Raw genomic sequence first — 20,661 nt, forward strand, 5'->3', positions numbered from 1 at the left:
AATATTTTAACTGGCTACCTTATTTTGACCAATTGAAATGTAGTAAATTTCAAAACTGATATTCCAATATTTTTAAGCTGCTGCCTCAGATCCATAGTTACATAGTTACAAGGTTGAAAAAAGACACAAGCCCATCCAGTTCAACCTTAAAAACAATAAATAAATAAAATAAAAAAAATCGTACAATCCTATATACCCAATTTTATACCCTCAGTTGATCCAGAGGAAGGCAAAAAACCCCAGCAGAGCATGCTCCAATTTGCTTCAGCAGGGGAAAAAATTCCTTCCTGATCCCCCGAGAGGCAATCGGATTTTCCCTGGATCAACTTTACCTATAAATGTTAGTACCCAGTTATATTATATACATTTAGGAAAGAATCCAGGCCTTTCTTAAAGCAATCTACTGAGCTGGCCAGAACCACCTCCGGAGGGAGTCTATTCCACATTTTCACAGCTCTTACTGTAAAGAAACCTTTGCGTATTTGGAGATGAAATCTCTTTTCCTCTAGACGTAAAGAGTGCCCCCGTGTCCTCTGGGTTGACCGTAAAGAGAATAACTCAACACCAAGTTCACTATATGGACCCCTTATATATTTGAACATGTTGATCATATCCCCCCTTATTCTCCTCTTCTCAAGTGAGAATAAATTCAGTTCCTCTAATCTTTCCTCATAGCTGAGCTCCTCCATGCCTCTTATCAGTTTGGTTGCCCTTCTCTGCACTTTCTCCAGTTCCCCGATATCCCATGAGGAAAGGGGGGGGGCTATAAAAAAGGCTCTTACCCCCCTTTTTCCCACATTTCATATCAGCCGCAAAATTCTTGAACAAGTAGAAATGGATTTGCATTATCAGTAAACCGATCAGATTGTGATAACACACAGGATCTCAGCAAAAAAAACAGTCCCTCAAACAGGTGGCCCAGATTAAAAGACTCACTTCAAATTCACTGTCAAATTTAGTTTACAAATATTTTATATGTTTTATATATTTAAATATTTTATGCATAATTATATATGAATTAATATATAATTATATATTAAATAATATACCATATTATTAATTGCACTAACTGAGGGACCTCAATTGTTTGCAAACTGTTGTTTGTTATCTTTCTAACTGTTCTATATTATCTTTCTGTAAGCCGATATTAAATTAAAAACTTTTGGACTCTCAGACCTTTCAATTGGCCCTCTTATTAGACTTTGAGCGCACACCTTGATGACTTACGGTATATAATGCAGATCGGGGAAGAGAGAATTTAAGCTGAATGTATAGGTCAAGCTAGAGATTGAAAAGCTGTGAACAACATACAGTATAGAAGAGGTCAGCTTTCACATGGTCTAGAAAGATCAGAAGCTGCCCCAGCTAGAAGCACAATTTTTCACTGGCAATGTGGGAGTTGGGGGGAGATAATGCCCAAGCCCCATCTGAACCCATGAACCGGAATCTATCACAACTCCTGCACCAGCAATGTAAGATCTCTCTAAGCAGGATGCCTTGTGGACTTCGTTCACATTAATAAATGTGCTTCAAAAAGCCATGATACATACACTATATTGCCAAAAGTATTGGGACACCTGCCTTTACATGCACAGGAACTTTAATGGCATCCCAGTCTTAGTCCGTAGGGTTCAGTATTGAGTTGACCCACCCTTTGCAGCTATAACAGCTTCAACTCTTTTGATAAGGCTGTCCACAATGGGGGGGGGGGGGTGTCTGTGGGTGCATTGTTTGCTGCCCCCCCCCCAAAAAAAAAAAAATACCACCAGCCGCCACTGAATGGCAAGATCTCCCAGTTAAACACAGCAAAAGAGAGTGGATTCCATCCAGCTGGTCCAGGAATCCACTGATCTGGCTGACTAAACATCTGAGAGGTCTTCCCTGTATGCATTTTGTTACTTCTTTAAAGAGATACTACTGGCCATTTTAGACTGTTTTCCCCTTAAAGTATGTATGAGTAAAAATCTTTCAAAGCCCAAAAATTCATGTTCACCTGTCTGCACCAGAGGGAGTCCCCCCCTCCTCCACCACCATAAAATGTGTTTGTGTATATGTGTGTGTATATAACCTAGATCCATAGGCGTGCGCAGGGGGTGTGCCAGGTGTGCCTGGGCACACCCCAATCACTACGTGTAGTGCTGATTCTCCCTACTGCCCGGGCTTTCCCCGTGTTGACTCCCCCCCCACAGTGCTGGCTTCCCTCCTCTCCCCCCAGCTGCTGCAGGGGATGTTTCAGGATGGAGAGTGGGGGGAGGGGCTAGTAAATATATCATTTACCAGCGCCTTCCTTTTCTAAATGAACACAGTGAACACACTCACTCAGTATGTTCATTCATAACTGATGCATAGTCAACTGTGTTTACTATGCTTCAGTTTGTGAATTAACAGAAAGCCGCTCAGCACAGAGGACTTCCCATTCATTCACTGTCCCGTGCAGCTGAGTCTGGAGAGAAAGGCATTAGTGTTTGAGCTTTGGGGTGCACACCCTATTGCAATAGGCTGCAAACACCTATGCTTGGATCACTGGCTTGCTAATTAGGGGTCAAACAAAAAGGCAACAAGAAACTCACAGGTTGCCGGGGGCAGGAGGCGGAGCCTAGCGGAGCAGACATGCATTGTTAGAGCTCCACACCGCTGAGGAGAGAAGAGAAGGACAAAGCGGAGCCTGCAGGCTCAAAAGGTATCCATTTGAACCTTTTTGCCCCAGGGAACAAACTGTGAAAGTTTGGGCAGGAAATATGGTACTGGGAGGAAACCGTGGCAGAAATAAAAATCACCTCACAAAGAGCTCACAGGCACTCACTGCAGCTGAAGCAGCTCCAGTCACCTCACAAGATACAGCATCAGGGCGCTCTCACAGACAGAAAATGTCACAGCAAGACTCTCCATTTGAGTCAGATACAGAACAAATTCTCTCACAAACTTCTCCACAAGCCTCCTCAGTATCCCCAGTAATATTATTACAATTTGAAAAGATGCTTCATAAGGCTTTAAAACAAACCTCAGACCAAATAACAAAAAGCCTAACCAAAGAAATAAGAGAGCTGGGAAACCGCACCGCAGCCTTAGAAATAAAAATGGATGAAATTGAAATTACAACCCAAGAAAATATAACAGAATTGGAACAATTAAAAAAAGAGAATTTAATACTTCAAACTAAGCTCGAAGATTACGAAAATAGAGCCAGACGTTCAAACTTGCGCATAAGGGGAATACCTGAAACTGTGACAGACCTGCAATCTACTATTACTGCTCTATTACAAGAACTAAAGCCAGATATCCCTATTGAACGTTTAGAACTGGACAGAGTACACAGAGCCCTCACAGCCAAAAAGAAAGATAGACCCCCACGTGATATAATCACAAAATTTCATTATTACAGAACTAAAGAACAAATACTAATTGCTGCAAGAGAAAAAAAGGAACTTAATTTTCAAGGACACAATTATCAAATTTTTGCTGACCTATCCCAACTTACTATTACTAAAAGACGATCTATGAAACCCCAACTAATGGAACTGCAACGCCACAACATTATGTATCAATGGGGCTTCCCCTTTTCAGTCAGATTTAACTACCAAGGTACAATTTACAGAAGCAGATCAGCAGATGAACTACAACAAACCCTTTTAAAATTAAATCTGACAGAACCCACAAGCAGCAACACTCCCACACGCAGAAGAATGGCGTCATCTTCACCTTCAGGCAGCACCCAGAAAATTTCAGAACAAAATGGGAATCATCATTCTCACAAAAGAGGCCGTTATGCCACATCATCCATGGACCAAGAAGATTCAATGGACCGACATCCTAATTCCTGATATCTCTTCATTTATTATACTAAGAGATGGTTCTCTATAAAAAACCTGTATTTATAACTGAATGTAACTGCATTCTGATAGTCACACACTGTGTGGGATCATGTTACATTCCAGTTATATTTCTTATTACTTCTGATTCATATAGCCTTAGAATATATAAGTGAAATAAGGAAATTCTTGTTCAGTTATATATTATCAGGTAATAACAATAGATTTATTACTTTTTAGGACAAATATGTTCAATAATCCAGAAGTAATGGAAGCTTTTTCTTTCTTTTCTTAAAACAAATATATTATTACCTAACTAGTTCCTAGAATTATGTTTTTGTTTATTCTAATCTGAAGCAATACAACCTCAATTTTATGAGTTAACATATCTAAACAGTTACATATGAATAAAATATGTAATTGTTTACTCTAAAAGGGTTAAAATCCCAAAATAATTCAAACTATCTTCATCAATACCAAAGTTATTAACAGTACCTTTCTAACTGAATTATTTAGCCTAGGGCAAGACTAACCATATACAACCACCCTGGAATAAATAATTTCAACAAAAACTATATTCTGCACTCCAATTAAGGAAACATCATTTTGATGTCTTTTGACATAGCACTTCTCTCCTGTAAGCGGAAGATCCGTGTACCCCCATTAGCCCTCCTCATTCTCCCAACCATATTATGTGGGAGTGTGACGAAGGCACTTATTCCCCTGAGAGAGATATTTATTCTCTTTCACGGGTAAATTGTGATTACTTGCAAAAAATAATTTATACAATGTATCATCTAATCTCATATGTTTTTTGTTTACTCTTTACTCCAGAATTCACTGGTTTCTTTTCTATCTATTCATCTCTTCAGTCCACACAGGTTGATCTGCGCAGTCAGCTCTGCATAACAAAAAGTAAGTCAAAACTATTTGATCTATTGCCATGGCACCACTGAATATACTTTCCCTGAATGTTCAGGGAATAAATGTCCCTCAAAAAAGGACCAAAGCCTTCCGTACTTTCCATAACAAGAAGGCTCACATAGTATGCCTCCAAGAAACACACTTCACCAAAGATTCTACTCCAAAATATATTTCTCCTTTTTATCAACAAATTTACACGGCTTCTGCCTGTACCAAGCAAAGGGGAACTCTAATTGCATTTCACCGATCCACACCATTCACCTTATCATCAGAAATTAAAGACCCAGAAGGTAGATACCTGATACTCATGGGTTATATAATGGATACAGCAATCACGGTGATTTCCTACTACGCTCCTAACAAACAACCTACACCATTCCTCTCACATATATTACAAGTGATTAATACACACAAAATAGGAACAGTGATATTGTGTGGGGATTCAAACCAGGTCCTCCTCCCATTTCTAGATAAATCACCTTTTACACCATCCAAAATAACCTCTAGATTACCTTTTTCTCAACTTCTTTCCAAATACAATCTGGTAGATTCATGGAGAGAAAGTAACCCAATGAAAAAGAAATTCACTTATTTCTCGCACCCTCATCAAACCTTCACCAGAATAGATCATATTTTTCTAACAATAGGAATGATACCAGAAATTATTGCATCAGATATAATTCCGATTCCGTGGTCTGACCATAATGCAGCATACACTACTATAGCCTCAGCCATACCAAAAGCGCATGACCCAACGTGGTACTTACCGGACATAATGCTCAAACACCCACTACATCAGAAGGCCATTGAACAAGCTTTAAAGGAATACATATCAATTAATAATACAACAGACATCTCCCCAATAACACTGTGGGAAGCTCATAAGCCTGTCTTGCGTGGTACAATACAAAGACAAATGGCACTATTTAAACGGGAACGCAAAAATCTAGCAAAAAAACTAGAACTCAATTTTAATGCAGCCTACATCTGGAGTACAAAATCTCATCTGGAAAAATCTAGATTGGAATACGATCTATTTCTCACTGAGTCAGTTGATAAATCCCTCAAACGCTCCAAACACAATTTCTACATGAATACAAACAAACCAGGTACATATTTGGCTCGGGCATTAAATTCAACTAACAAATCTTTCAAACCAATACGTTTGAAATTATCAAAAAATGTTTACACTTGTAATCCAGTTAAAATAGTCCATAAATTTCACTCACATCTCGCAACTTTATACAAGACAAACAATGAATTTAATCCTACAGAGGCTGAATCCTTCTTCTCAAAAATAACCTTACCTGAGTTATCTCAGAATCAAAAAAGCAGTTTGGATGAGCCTATAACTATAAATGAAGTTGCTAACGCCATAAAAGACCTAAAACTTAACAAAAGACCAGGCCCAGACGGCTACTCGGCTTTATACTATAAAACATTCTCAGAAATACTCTCTCCCATTCTCACTGAAACTTTTAACAAACTTCTAGTTGGACATTCTTTTCGGCAAGAAACACTAATGGCAATTGTTTGTATGATCCCAAAACCCCTTTCTGATGATACTTCCTGTGTGAATTATCGGCCTATCTCTCTGTTAAACCTCGATATTAAATTATTAGCAAAAATAATAGCAAAACGCCTCAATAGCATTATAGGAAAATTAATACATAGAGATCAAGTAGGCTTCATGCCAAATAGACAGGCAGGCGATAATATACGCAGGGCAGTGTTATTGGCACATATTGCTAAAAAACGGAAAATCCCTTTATGTTTTCTATCTCTCGATATTAAGAGGGCATTTGACACAGTATCCTGGCAATATATGCAATATTCATTACAAAAATGGGGTTTTGGACCCCACTTTTTAACATGGATCAAAGCATTATATAATAAACCCAAAGCCTATATAAAATATGCTGGATACAAATCTGAAGCCTTTAATATCGAAAGAGGTACCCGACAGGGTTGCCCATTATCTCCCTTATTATTTGCCCTTATACTCGAACCCATGGCCCAATACATCAGAACAAACCAAACTATAACTGGCATTGAAGTAGGAGGTATTACACACAAATTATGTATATTTGCAGACGATATATTACTTTTTCTATCATCACCACAGGTCTCTGGTCCTAACTTAATACCAGCTCTTGATGGATTTGCAGCCCTATCCGGCCTTATGATTAATCCTAAGAAATGCCTAGTGCTTAATATTTCACTCACAAACATGGAATTGATCCCGGCTAGGGCTGCACTCCCATTCACATGGGCAGAAAAATCAATCCCATATCTTGGAATTCATTTAACAGCATCTCATTCTGACTTATTCTCAACCAATTATCCTCCTGTATTAAGACAGATCACAAATCTAATAAAACAATGGTCGCAACTTCCTTTATCCTGGATAGGGAAGATTAATGCAATCAAAATGACTATTCTACCCAAATTGCTTTATCTATTCAGAGTCCTCCCTATTCCAATTCCTTCCTATTTTTTGAGAATAGTACAAAAAAGAGCAACTTCGTTTATATGGGGCTCTTCTAAACCACGTATACCTATACACACACTACATCTTCCCAAAAATAAAGGAGGCCTGGGATACCCTAATTTTACTAACTACTACAGAGCAGCACATTTGGCCAGTCTGTCCAAATACCATGCAAAACAGGAAATCCCATTATGGGTATTTATAGAGGCTTCAGAAAATGACCCTCTATTAATATCAAATTTATTATGGCTTGATCCTAAAGACCGCTTTAAAATTCATAATCCCATAACTAAACACTTCTTATCTCTCTGGGATAAACTAAAAACCAAATATCAGTTACAATCTCCACACAATCCTCTCCTTTCTTTTATCAGAAATCCGGCCTTTTATCCGGCATGGATCTACCCAAATTCTTTTAAAGCTTGGACAACATCAGGCATTCAGACACTAAATGACTTCATAGCATCTAAATCATTCCTTTCATTCCCATCGCTTAGAGAAAAATATGATCTACCAAACTCTGAGATATTTAGATATCTCCAAATCAAAAATTTCTATACACCATTCCTAAAGGGGGATACACCATTATCCCAATTATCCATTTTTGAATCAATCTGTACAAAAGATCCATTTGCTAAAGGTACAATTTCATCACTTTATAATCAATTATATGGTGTAGCAAATCTTAATAGACCCTCTTACGTTCAGAGGTGGGAGGAGGACCTGGGACGAACTTTAGAAGACACGGACTGGTCTAACATATGGCTCACATCTAAGTCATCTTCACCCAACATCTTGGCACTGGAGACAAATTATAAAGTCCTAACTCGCTGGTACCTTGTACCCGCTAGAGTGGCAAAATATTCACCTAATAATGCCCAGAAATAGGCACATATTTACACATATGGTGGACGTGCCCGTTCCTTCTGGAAGGAAGTCTTCATGATTGCATCTAAAATATTTAAAAAAATAATACAACCAGATCCATATTTAACTTTACTTAATCTAAAACCGGAATGGTTAACACTCTCTCAATTTAAACTTATGATCCAACTAATAACGGCTGCAAAACAAACAGTGGCCAAGGCATGGAAATCTCCTACATTGGTACTAGCAGAAACAATTCACAGAATGAATAATACAATGTCCTATGCTAAGATGGTAGCCATCGATCAAAATCAAATTCCAAAATTTGAAAAACTTTGGCATCCTTGGATAAAACAACAGTTCCTGTCAAACTTCAATGACTCTGTCCTGTTGCCATGGTAACAGATTAAATGACTTACAGAGACACCCATTCTAAGGCTTCAAAGAGAACTAAAAAGAATAATAAACTGACGAGCGGGACAACCTTGTGGACCATACCTCTACCTTTCAACCCTTTTTCTTCTTTCTCTTTCCTTTTCTCCACCCTACGATTAAAGCTCATTATCAGAATTTATTTGACCTATATACACTCTACTTGTAAACAATATGTATAGTAGGTATAAATCATTTAAATAAGTACAAAAGTAACTAAGGAAATTATATATATCTTTAATTTAGGTTTACGTGAACCCAATGTTTAATATTTGAAATTTCATTATATTTACCTATATAAACACTACTGTAAAACAATGAACTTACTTTATAGATCCTTGTAAACTTACTTTATGTATCTTTATAACATTGTATACTCAATAAACTTCTTTTGACAAGGAAACTCACAGGTTGCCAACGATTCACACAAATGTTCATAGTGAACAATGAATACAAGTGTGTACTGAAATTAATGCAAAAGTGGGTGTAACTTTTTTATTAACTTACATAGGTCATTCAAATTTCACATGTTGGTAGTAACTCTTCCTCTGTAGTGACTCTTCTTCTTCTATTTCGTAGCAGGTAAGTAAAGGATTCTAAGCAGAAGCAATGTGCCATCAATAAGTTCTTAAGGAAGGAGGGGTGCAGGCTAAATGATATTCACAGAAGACTACAGAAAGTTTATGAAGACGACACCATTGACAAGTGTTGCCAGTGACAAGACATCGCTCCTTTCAATGGTGTTATCCTAGCCTTCTGTTATGATGTTAGAGATTCTGCACCCCCTCATTCATCAAGAACTCAATGACAGCACATTGCTTCTGCTTGGAATCCATTATTTACCTGCAGTGGGAAAGAAGAAGAAGATTTACTATAGAGGAAGAGTTTTTCTACCAACATGTGAAATTTGAACACCCTATGCAAATTTCATGCCCACTTTTGCATTACTTTTGGTACAGCCCACATACAGTGCTTTGAAGAAGTATTCATACCCCTTGAAATGTTCCACATTTTGTCATGTTACAACCAAAAACGTAAATGTATTTTATTAGGATTTTAATTGTGAAGTGGAAGGAAAATGATAAATGGTTTTTAAACTTTTTTACAAATAATATGTGAAAAGTGTGGCGTGCATTTGTATTCAGCCTACCGGAGTCAATACTTTGTAGAACCACCTTTTACTGCAATTACAGCTGCAAGTCTTTTTTGGGTATGTTTCTACCAGCTTTGAGTGACATCTTTGCCCATTCTTCTTTGCAAAATAGGTCAAGCTCTGTCAGATTGGATGGAGGGCGTCTGTGAACAGCAATTTTCAAGTCTTGTCACAGATTCTCAATTGGATTTAGGTCTCGACTTTGACCTGGCCATTCTAACACATGAATATGTTTTGATCTAAACCATTCTATTGTAGCTCTGGCTGTATGTTTAGGGTCGTTGTCCTGCTGGAAGGTGAACCTCCGCCCGGGTCTCAAGTCTTTTGCAGACTCTAACAGGTTTTCTTCTAATATTGCCCTGTATTTGGCTCCATCCATCATCCCATCAACTCTGACCAACTTCCCTGCTGAAGAAAATCATCCCCACAAAATGATGCTGCCACCACCATGTTTTACAATGGGGATGGAGTCTTCAGGCTGATGTGCAGTGTTTGTTTTCCGCCACGCATAGCCTTTTGCTTTTAGGCCAAAACGTTCAATTTTGGTCTCATTTGACCAGAGCACCTTCTTCACATGTTTGCTGTGTCCCCCACATGGCTTCTCACAGACCGCAGACAGGACTTCTTATAGCTTTCTTTCAACAATGACTTTCTTCTTGCCACTCTTCCATAAAGACCAGATTTGTGGAGAGCACGACTAATAGTTGTCTTGTGGACAGATTCTCCCACCTGAGCTGTGGATTTCTGCAGCTCCTCCAGAGTTACCATGGGCCTCTTGGCTGCTTCTCTGATGAATGCTCTCCTTGCCTGGCCTGTCAGTTTAGCCATGTCTTGGTAGGTTTGCATTTGTGCCATACTCCTTTCATTTTCAGATGATGGATTGAACAGTGCTCCATGAGATGTTCAAAGCTTGAGATATTTTTTATAACCTAACCCTGCTTTAAACTTTTCCGCAACTTTATCCCTGACCTGTCTGATGTGTTCCTTGGCCTTTACGATGCTGTTTGTTCATTAAGGTTCAAACCTCTGAGGGCTTCACAGAACAGCTGTGTTTATACTGAGAATAAATTACACACAGGTGAACTCTATTTACTAAGTAGGTGACCTCTGAAGGCCATTGGCTTCACTACATTTTAGTTAGGGGTTTTAGAGTAAAGGGGCTGAATACAAATGCATGCCACACTTTAAAAAACAATTATCATTTTCCTTCCACTTCACAATTATTTCCCACTTTGTGTTGTTCTGTCACATAAAATCCCAATAAAATACATATATACGTTTTTGGTTGTAACATAACAAAATGTAGAAAATTTCAAGGGGTATGAATACTTTTTCAAGGCACTATATAAAGTTTAAGGACATGTCCTGTAGCCTTTAAAAGACATGTACTGAGAGAAAAATGCATTGCTGACTGGCTTCTAAAAATACTCGTTAACTGGAGGTTATGCTGATGCTTTGACGTCAATAGTGTTTCTGATTCACGGACTCTACACTAGTATAGGGATAAGGAATACTGACTGGTTTCTGATTTCCATCCAGGTTGGTGACTCAGATGTCCTGAAGCCACAGACAGTCAGGCTACTAACATTTTCAGATATATACAGATCAGCAATAGCAGCCTCTATAGCCTTTCCCAACGTTTTCAACACAGAGGAACCCTTGAAATAACTTTCCGGTCTCAGGGAACCCATGCTAAAAATGACTATATCTACAACTCATGATACATTAGTGTGATGGTCATTGGAAAGAATGCTCCTTAAACTTGTGGTCATTGGGAAGAATTACTACTTACAGATAGCTAAAAATATCATTGGTGCCGGTAGGAACGTATCTGAGAAGTAGAAATTGTTCATTGCTCAAGGAAACCCCTAGCGACCTCTGAAGGAACCCTGCTTGAGAAACCTTGCTCTATACCTTTTCAGCACAAGTTATGCTTAATAAATGGGCTTTTCAAAAATCTCTATACGTGAGTCTTTTTAACCTCCCTGGCGGTTTTCCCGAGTGTGGCTCGGGGTTAAAATTCAGTACCATTAGCGGTAACCCCGAGCCACACTCGGGATCGCATTGCAGGATCCTGGGGCGGCGTTACTTACCTTGTCCCCGGGATCCTGCGATGTCACCTGCAGTGTCCGAGGGCTCCGTCCTCCTCCGAAGCCTCTCCGTGCCAGGCTCCGTTCCCTGCGAGCGGCGCGACGCACGGGGGTGGAGCCTGGCGGCAAATTAAAAAAAGTAAAAATCATAACACATACAGTACTGTAATCTTACAGATTACAGTACTGTATGAAATGATTTCACATCCCTTTTGTCCCCAGTGCTTTGTCCAATGCCCTGCATGCAGTTTTATATGATATATACTGTTCTTTCTGCCTGGAAACTGGAGATTGTCCATAGCAACCAAAAAGTGTCCCTTTACGTCAAAAGTGGCTTTAGACCATCTAGAAAACAGCGATAGTAAATTAGAACACTTGCAGAATTGAGCGATAGTGAATTGTGGGGAAATTTATTTTATTACTATTTTTTTTTTTTTTAATTATTTATTTTTATTTATTATATTATAATTTATGTTTTTGTGTTTCAAACTTTATCATACTCGGGATATCTACTAGACTCTTGTTTGGACAGATATAAGTGTGTTATTGTTAAGATTTACAGACCTACAATATAAAACGCCAAATTTCCATGCAAAATAATGGTACCGCTTTCAGCACCTAAAATCCGAAATAATCATACCGCCAGGGAGGTTAAATGCAATACCTAGTTGCCGACCGCCCTATAGCAGCTTTAGCCGCTCTGTGCAGAATCATATATATATATATGGGTAGGGGGCACCATGATTCTGCTGTGATTAGTCACAGCAGAAGCTGATCAGTGGGTGACACCAATGGAGGACTGCCAGCACCTTCTGATCAGCGAGGAGATACTGGGCGGAGCTCTGCATATGTAAACAATGCAGAGCTCTGTCCTGTCAGCGGGGATGTGCTGGATTCTGTTACCCTGCAAAGCAGGGAATAAAATTCAGCATATCCCTTAATTAAAGCAGCACACATAGTACACAAAAACACTGGTTAGGCACACATTTAACCCTTTGATTTCCTCAGATGTTTAACCCCTACCCAGCCAGTGTCATTAGTACAGTGACAGTGCATATTTTTAGCACTGATCACTGTATCAGTGTCACTGGTTCCCACAAAGTCAAAAGTGTCAGTCAGTGTCAGACTGTCTGCCGCAATATTGCAGTCCCGCTTTAAGCCGCTGATTGCCGCCATTACTATAAATAAATAGATAAATACAAATTCCAGTATATATATATATATATATATATATATATATGTATATATATATATATATCTTAGTTTGTAGACACTATAATTTTTGCACAAACCAATCAATATACGTTTATTGGGATTTTTTTTTTACCAAAAATATGTAGTAGAATACATATTGGCCTAAATTTATGAAGACATTTGATTTTTTTGATTTTTTTTATTGGGTATATTGATAGTATTTTTTTTTTTTTTTGGTTTATAGCGCAGAAAAAATAAATAAACAAATAAATAAAACAGTGGTAATCAAATACCTCCAAAAGAAAGCTCTATTTGTGGGGAAAAAAATGACATACATATAATTTATGTACAGCGTTGCATAACCGCAAAATTATCAGTTAAAGTAATGCAGTGCCGTATAGCAAAAAATGGCCTGGTCATGAATGGGGTTAAATTTTCCTGGAGGTCAAGTGCATACTGCCTACTGGAATGCTACTGAGGCTTAATCAGTCTTACTACACCGCTGGATATATTCAGTGATAAAACCATGGCTGGATTTCTGCATAGCCAACCTAGTCCATGGACATGGGCAGCAAGGCTACCTGAGGTGGCAAGTTGTGAACCACATATTATGTTGCTATACTGGATCCATACACTTATGCCCTGTACACACGATCAGACTTTCCGTCAACAAAACCGTGGAATTTTGTTCGAAGGTTGTTGGCTCCAACTTGTCTTGCATACACACGGTCACACAAATGTTGGCCAACAATTACAAATGTAGTGACGTACAAGACCTATGGCGAGCCGATAAAAAGGAAGTTCAATAGTCATGTGATATCTCCATTACGAACGCTAGTTTTACAAGACCGATCGCTTCCGGCTTGTACTTGATTCCGATCATGCGTGGACTTTTGTCCAACAGACTTGTGTACACACGATCGGAAAGTCCGACAAGAAAAATTTGTTGGCGGAAAATCTGAGAACCTGCTAGCCAACATTTGTTGCCGGAAAGTCCACCAAAAAATGTTCGATGGAGCATACACACGGTCGGACTTTCCGCCAACAAGCTCACATCCAACATTTGTTGTCGGAAAATCCGACCGTGTGTACGGGGCATAAGACTCAAACTGCCAGCACAAAGAAGGATAGTCTACCCTAGGGGTCTTCAAACTATGGCCCTCCAGTTGTTCAGGAACTACAATTCCCATCATGCCTAGTCATGTCTATAAATATCGGAGTTTTCCAAAGCCTCATGGGACGTTTAGTTCTGCAACAACTGGAGGGCTGTAGTTTGAAGATCCCTGGTCTACCCCAATGTTTCTCAACTCCAGTCCTCAAGTACCCCCAACAGGTCATGTTTTCAGGCTTTCCATTATTTTGTACAGGTGATTTGATCAGTTTCACTGCCTTAGTAATTACCACAGCCTTTTCATCTGAGGGAAATCCTGAAAACATGACCTGTTGGGGGTACTTGAGGACTGGAGTTGAGACACATTTGTCTACCCTACTCTTTTAGATGTCCTGATGGACTTATTAGTGTTATATGAAGGCACAACAGTCAACTTGGTTAAGAGGGGGGTGGCACATGACAGTTTGCCTGGGAGGGGGCAGAAAGCATAGAACACTCCTGGAGGCAGTACAAAGTGCATGGAAGCTACAGTAATGGTGGTCAAAGTGCAGCCATGGTTTCATAAAACCAGTCATATTTGTGCAAATGACTTGAGATTGGTTATGTAGTACTATAGATGGCAGTCCTCACACTCTACACTGCTTAACTGAATACTCCAATAAATCTGCAATTTGACCAGAGTAATGGAGGTTTTTGTACCGCAAACCTTTAATAAAAATGAGATGTTCTCACATACGCGCCATTTAGCCTCCTTTAAAATACCAAACAAATGACTAATTCTCCAAGTAATCCAAATATAATTATTTCATTATTGATGGCGAGCTCCGTTTGTTTTCGTCTGCATGTCTGTCATTTTGGCTATTCACTAAAGCACATAAACAGGCAAGACATCTGAAAGTGTAAAATAAAGGTAACAAACGCATGCATACCAAACTGTCAATTGTATTTTGGATGGCGTGGAACCATTCTTTTATGGTGATGTCTACATCCGACTGCAGAAGGATTTCACTTCCTGACAGTGTTGTGATCTGCGGAGAGAAATGTATTGTAAGCAAGTGTTGAAAGATTATTTATTGATACTAAACAAGGCTCGTCCGTGGGAATTCCATTGTACCCATATTAATGAGAGAGGTTTAAAATATTAAAATGGACCTTTCATGGAAATGCACGGTCCGCTTCTCTGGGATCCACCACCCCCTAATTATTTCATGCTAAGTAAAAGTCATAAAAAAACACTGAATATAAAATGTATAATATATTTGCCTTACACCACAATTTCTAGCCACTTCCTGTAGGTTGTGCTGACAAACCTAGGCCTCACCATGGGACCCTAAGAAAGCCAAGGATGACAAATCTTGGGAGACAACCCTCCAGCCCTGTGATGGAGCATGTTCACACAAGATTTGAGATCCTTAGCTTTCCCAGAACCCTGCAAGAAGGCCAAATGATATCACCCTTGTCTAGGTGAGCCCTCAAGAAGTCGGGGGGTGCAAGGTATTTTTTAAAGTTTTTTTTTTCATTTTGTTTAAAGTGTTGAGGTATACAGTGGGGAAAATAATTATTTGATCACCTGTAGATTTTGTAAGTTTGCCCACTTATAAAGAAATGAAGGGTATATCATTTTTTATCATAGGGGTATTTTAAATGCTATAGACAGAATATCAACCAAAAATCCAGGAAAAATATAAAACAAATGCTGTAAATTAAGTTGCAGTTCAGTGAGTAAAATAAGTATTTGATCCCCGAGCAAATCTTGACCTAATACTTGGTGGAGAAACCCTTGTAGACAAGCACAGCGTTAATACGTTTCTTGTAGTTGGTTATCAGGTTTGCACACAACTCAGGAGGGATTTTGGTCCACTCTTCTTCACAGATCATCTCTAAATCCTTAAAATTTCTCGGCTGTCTCTTGGCAACTCAGTTTCAGCTTCCTCCATAAATTTTCTATAGGAATAAGGTCTGAATACTGACGAGGTCACTCCATGACCTTAATGTGCTTCTTCTTGAGCTACTCCTTTATTGCCTTGGCAGTATATTCTGGGTCATCGCCATGCTGGAGGACCCATTTACGACCCATCTTCAGTATTCTGGCTGAGGGAAGAAGGTTCTCATCCAAGATTTTACAATACATGGCCCCGTCCTTTTCTCCCCTCAATGTGGCAAAGTCGGTCTGCACCTTTAGAGAAACAGCCCCAAAGCATAATATTTCCACCTCCATGCTTGACTATAGGGATGGTGTTCTTTTTAGGGTCAAAGTCAGCATTTTTCTTCCTCGTTCTGCCTCTGTACTAGGCGATCGCGGGTCACCGGCAGACATCGAGTCCGCCAGACCCGTGGGCACGCTTCCGCAGCATGCAACGGGCTCGAGGGTATGCCCGCAACTATGCCTGTGAGAGCCGCGGTACAGCTACGGCGATTCACGCAGGAGAGCCAACCTGCTGTCATATAACGACGGCGGATGGTCGGCAGGTAGTTAAAGAGAAGCTTTAGTCACATCTGTAAACATTTTAAATCAGCAGCTACAAAAACTTCAGCTGCTGACTTTTAATAAACAGACACCCAAGGATCCAGCATCGTCCTCACCCAACCCACTGTAAGAGCCATGCTGTGCTTTGTGAACAGCCTTCTGGGACCATATCCTAGAAGGTTGCAGGAGGGCGGGGCAACCAAACCAGGTACCCGCTCCTCCCCCAAAAAAAAATTCAAAATATGACAGAAGTTCAGATTTAAGGATGTAACTTAGCATTTTTTACCACTTGACCCCAGGCCATTTCTCTCACAAATGAAAAAAATCTGCATTTTTTTTGCTAGAAAATTACTTATAACCCCCAAACATTATATGTATATTTTTTAAGCAGAGTCCCAAGAGAATAAAATGGTGAGTGTTGCAATTTTTAATGTCACATGATATTTGCACAGGGTTTTTTTTTTAACGCTATTAATGAATTTTAGTGAAAAAAAAAAATACCCAATGTTTTTCGCAAAATATAAAAAAGGATGTTTGGTAAATAGTTACCAAACATGTCATGCTTTAAAATTGCGCACGCCCATGGGATAGCAACAATCTATGGTACATTAAATTACCCATAGACAAAGCTTTAAAAGCCTTTATATGTTACCAGTGTAGAGTTACAGCGGAGATCTGGCACTAGAATTATTTTTGTATGAACAACATTTGTGACAAACACCATCCCTTGTGATAGCATGGGTCGTGACAGGCCTCTTTTTGGAGAGATCTAGGGTCTATTTGATCCCAGATCTCTCCTCTGGCCTTCAAAGCATCTGAACAAGCTGAGATTGGTTTGATCAGATCTGCTGTACAACTGGTAACAGCTGTTGGCCGTGGTGACCGTGAATATACTCAACTGCTTAGCGAAACCAGAAGCTTGGTAGTTGTATCCGATATGTAACTCCCACCAACCAAAAGAAGAAGAGGGGGGGGGGAATGTTTTTATGTTCTTCCAAAACAGAAGACCACTCTAGTCCTCCAGACTTACAACTTAAAGTTGAACTAAACTCAGAAAACAACAACTGCTAAGAGGTAGCAATTTTTGGTTGAAGAGGCATGCAAAGTATCTTATTTACTGGTCACTTTTACCCCCTTTCTGCCCAGGCAAATTTTTAGCGTTCAGTGCTGTCACACTTTGAATGAGAATTGCGCGGTCATTCAACTCTGTACCCATATGAAATTGTTATTATTTTTGTCAAACAAATAGAGCTTTCATTTGGTGGTAGTTAATAACTGCTGTATTTTTTTTTTTTTTTTTTAATTTAATTTTTGCTAAATAAAGGAAAAAAGGTCAAAAATGTCTTTAAAATTTTGCAAATAAAGAATCTTTCTTAAAAAAATTTAGGTATTCTGCTACATTTCTTTGGTGAAAATAACCCAAATCAGTGTATATTACTTAGTCTGTAGGAAAGTTATAGGGTCCACAAACTATGGTATATATATCTGAAAATCGATCAATCCTGATGCAGTGATGGATCTCATTTCTTGAAGCCCGAAATTTCCAGGACAATACAAATATTCCTCAAATGACTCCTTTTTGTAAAGCAGACAGTTAAATTTATTTATTTATTTTTTAAATACAGCCCCCAGTGCAATACAGCATCATCATATAACTTGTGTGGGGGTGATCAAGGGCACTGACTGGTGAAAGTATGTAAAAAAAGAAATAAAAAAAACATTTTTCTCATTTTAAATTTATTTTTATTTTTTACATTTTTTTTTACATACAGTGACCAAAGCAATACAGTGTTACCATAGTAATGATTGCTTATTTTGCATTGCTTGATTGTATTGTTTATAATGATTGTGAATTTTATAGTTATAAATAACCATTTTTTCCAAATTAAAACTATTCATTCAGTGTTTACTATTGTGATTAGCTGTGATTGGCCACAGCTAATCACATGGTACAGATGGGCTGTGATTGGCCCTGTACCATGTGATGACTGTGACCAATCACAGAGCATATCACAATAGTACACAAAGAAAAGCATGAATCAAAGCCTTTCATTGTATACAATTGTAATGTGATCTGCTGTGATTGGCCACAGCAATCACATGGTTACCGGCAGGGGGGCGTTATTGTAATCTGTCTAGTGGACACGGTGGGTGACAGATCGTGTCGGAGGGTGGCCTGTGGGGCACGAGCGAGGCATGATCCTGGGAGGACGTCATATGATGTCCTCCCAGAACAACAGGGCTCCCATCTGGCCATCATTTTACAATAGTCTCGATGGGAACGGTTAAAAAAAGTCTTATTTTCCCTTAGCAATTTTTTTTTCCTTGTACACTGTATGGTGCATGCACCAAGAAGTATACTCCTTGCTCATTACCAGTGTAGGGATCCGCTGCCCTCTACTATCAGCTGCTAGTATCACACTTTAATGTAAATGTATGTATGTCACTTCTTGACTCCGGGCTTGTCAGGAAAGGATCCTGGATGGAGGAAGTGGAGAGAGAGAAGGTCTCAGCCACATGTCCTGTCCATACTACTAATACCAGATGATTATGCAATGAAGGATATCTAAGACTGCAATCCAGACTGGTTGAGTAATAGCTTGATGGTCTCCTCATCAGATCTTGTCTTAAGGTCTCTGACACAGAGACAGATACTGCATCATCCTCAGGGTCCCCTACAACGGGGCTGCAACATTCATCTGAAGGTATTTCAAAAAATAACTATGTACACTCGGGTATATATGCACAATTCCACCAGGACACCTATCGGCCCTTTGCTTATAATATCTGTTTGTACATTGAATGTATGTACAGTTATTAATCTTTTTTTTATATAAAGCTTATATTATTGCTATATTGGTATGTCTCTATATGCATATGGTTAATGTTATTTGCTGGTTGCAGTCATTCTTCTGTTTCCAATTACTTTGATTAGATTACTGGTTAATTTCCCAGGAAGGGATTCCCCTCTGTTCACAGGGGCCCTATCCTGGGTGGAGGCCCTGCCAACTCTTTTATCAATCCCACGCTTCCACTTAGTGTAGGTTCTGGTTCTCTTATTTACCTACAGGTTTAGCACAATATCCTGTGTGAGGAGGGCCTTTGGTCATAATCCTCCTCAAAAGATGGCCACACCAGCATCTGTAGAATGGTGGGAATAGAGATGGGTGTGCAGCTCTACTGTGTGCATGTGCGGGGGTTATAATATCAGTGGCCACCCAATGGCTGAAGAGGGTGACTGGGAACTCGAAATAAGCGGTAGAGGAGATGGAGCAATGGACAAAGCAGCGTCTGGCAGTCTGGTTCGCTGCAGGAGGGCACACTTGAACATTTTGCTTACATGCCTGCCCATCCTTTACCCACATACAGGGGTTGATTTACTAAAACTGGAGAGTGCAAAATCTGGTGCAGTTGTGCATAGAAACCAATCAGCTTCCAGGTTTTTTTTTTTGTATCAAAGCCTAATTGAACAAGCTGAGGTTGGAAGCTGATTGGCTACCATGCAGAGCTACACCAGATTTTGCACTCTCCAGTTTTAATAAGTCAACCCCATTGTAATCACCTAGAGCAAAAAGGAATAACGGCTAACTTTTGGTATTGACAAACGTGATTCTCCCTCCTCCCGTGATGAAACAATGGGAACCAAATGGCCAATTACCAGACCCAAATGCTGTTAAAATTGGTCAGGAAGAGAGTCTTTAGTACTCTGAAATCTCTAAGCAGACCAACGTTTTCTCTTTGATGCCACAGGTGAATGGAGCTCCACAATAGTAAAGAGAAGGCAAGTTTAACACATTCATGACCAACGTTTTATTAAGCCTAGACACCCAGGCCAGGTTTAGCAGGGTTGGTATGTGTCAGTTAAGCTGACAATAGCTTTATGACAATTTTTCTTCTAATTGACAGAGGGTCTAAGAACTAGGAATACACATACAGTTGCAAATTCCTAATTCTCTGCTGCAAAGTTAAAGGAGCTTGTTTGGCTGTACTGTACTTCTCCTGTAGATCACAGGAGTGCAGTTCGTTTTGCACTCCTGTGACCCTTTTTAGCAGACAGCGGGCTGAAGCGGCTGAGGTCACAGAGCCGTCCAGGCTTGGGCGAGTTATGGTCGGGAATGCCCAC

The 20,661-nt window shown here is 39.4% G+C and overlaps 1 protein-coding gene across 2 annotated transcripts in view; it reads right to left on the reverse strand.

The window, feature by feature from the left end:
- The window catches only part of ARHGAP15 (Rho GTPase activating protein 15), a 911,406-nt gene that overhangs the window by 431,120 nt on the left and 459,625 nt on the right, over positions 1-20,661 (reverse strand). For both annotated transcript variants that reach the window (XM_073634231.1, XM_073634232.1), the window contains exon 8: positions 15,001-15,099. In XM_073634231.1, coding sequence (XP_073490332.1) covers positions 15,001-15,099 — 99 coding nt within the window. The remainder of the gene's footprint in view (positions 1-15,000; positions 15,100-20,661) is intronic.

This window comes from Aquarana catesbeiana, linkage group LG06 (assembly GCF_042186555.1).
Source record: "Aquarana catesbeiana isolate 2022-GZ linkage group LG06, ASM4218655v1, whole genome shotgun sequence".
NCBI lineage: Eukaryota > Metazoa > Chordata > Amphibia > Anura > Ranidae > Aquarana > Aquarana catesbeiana.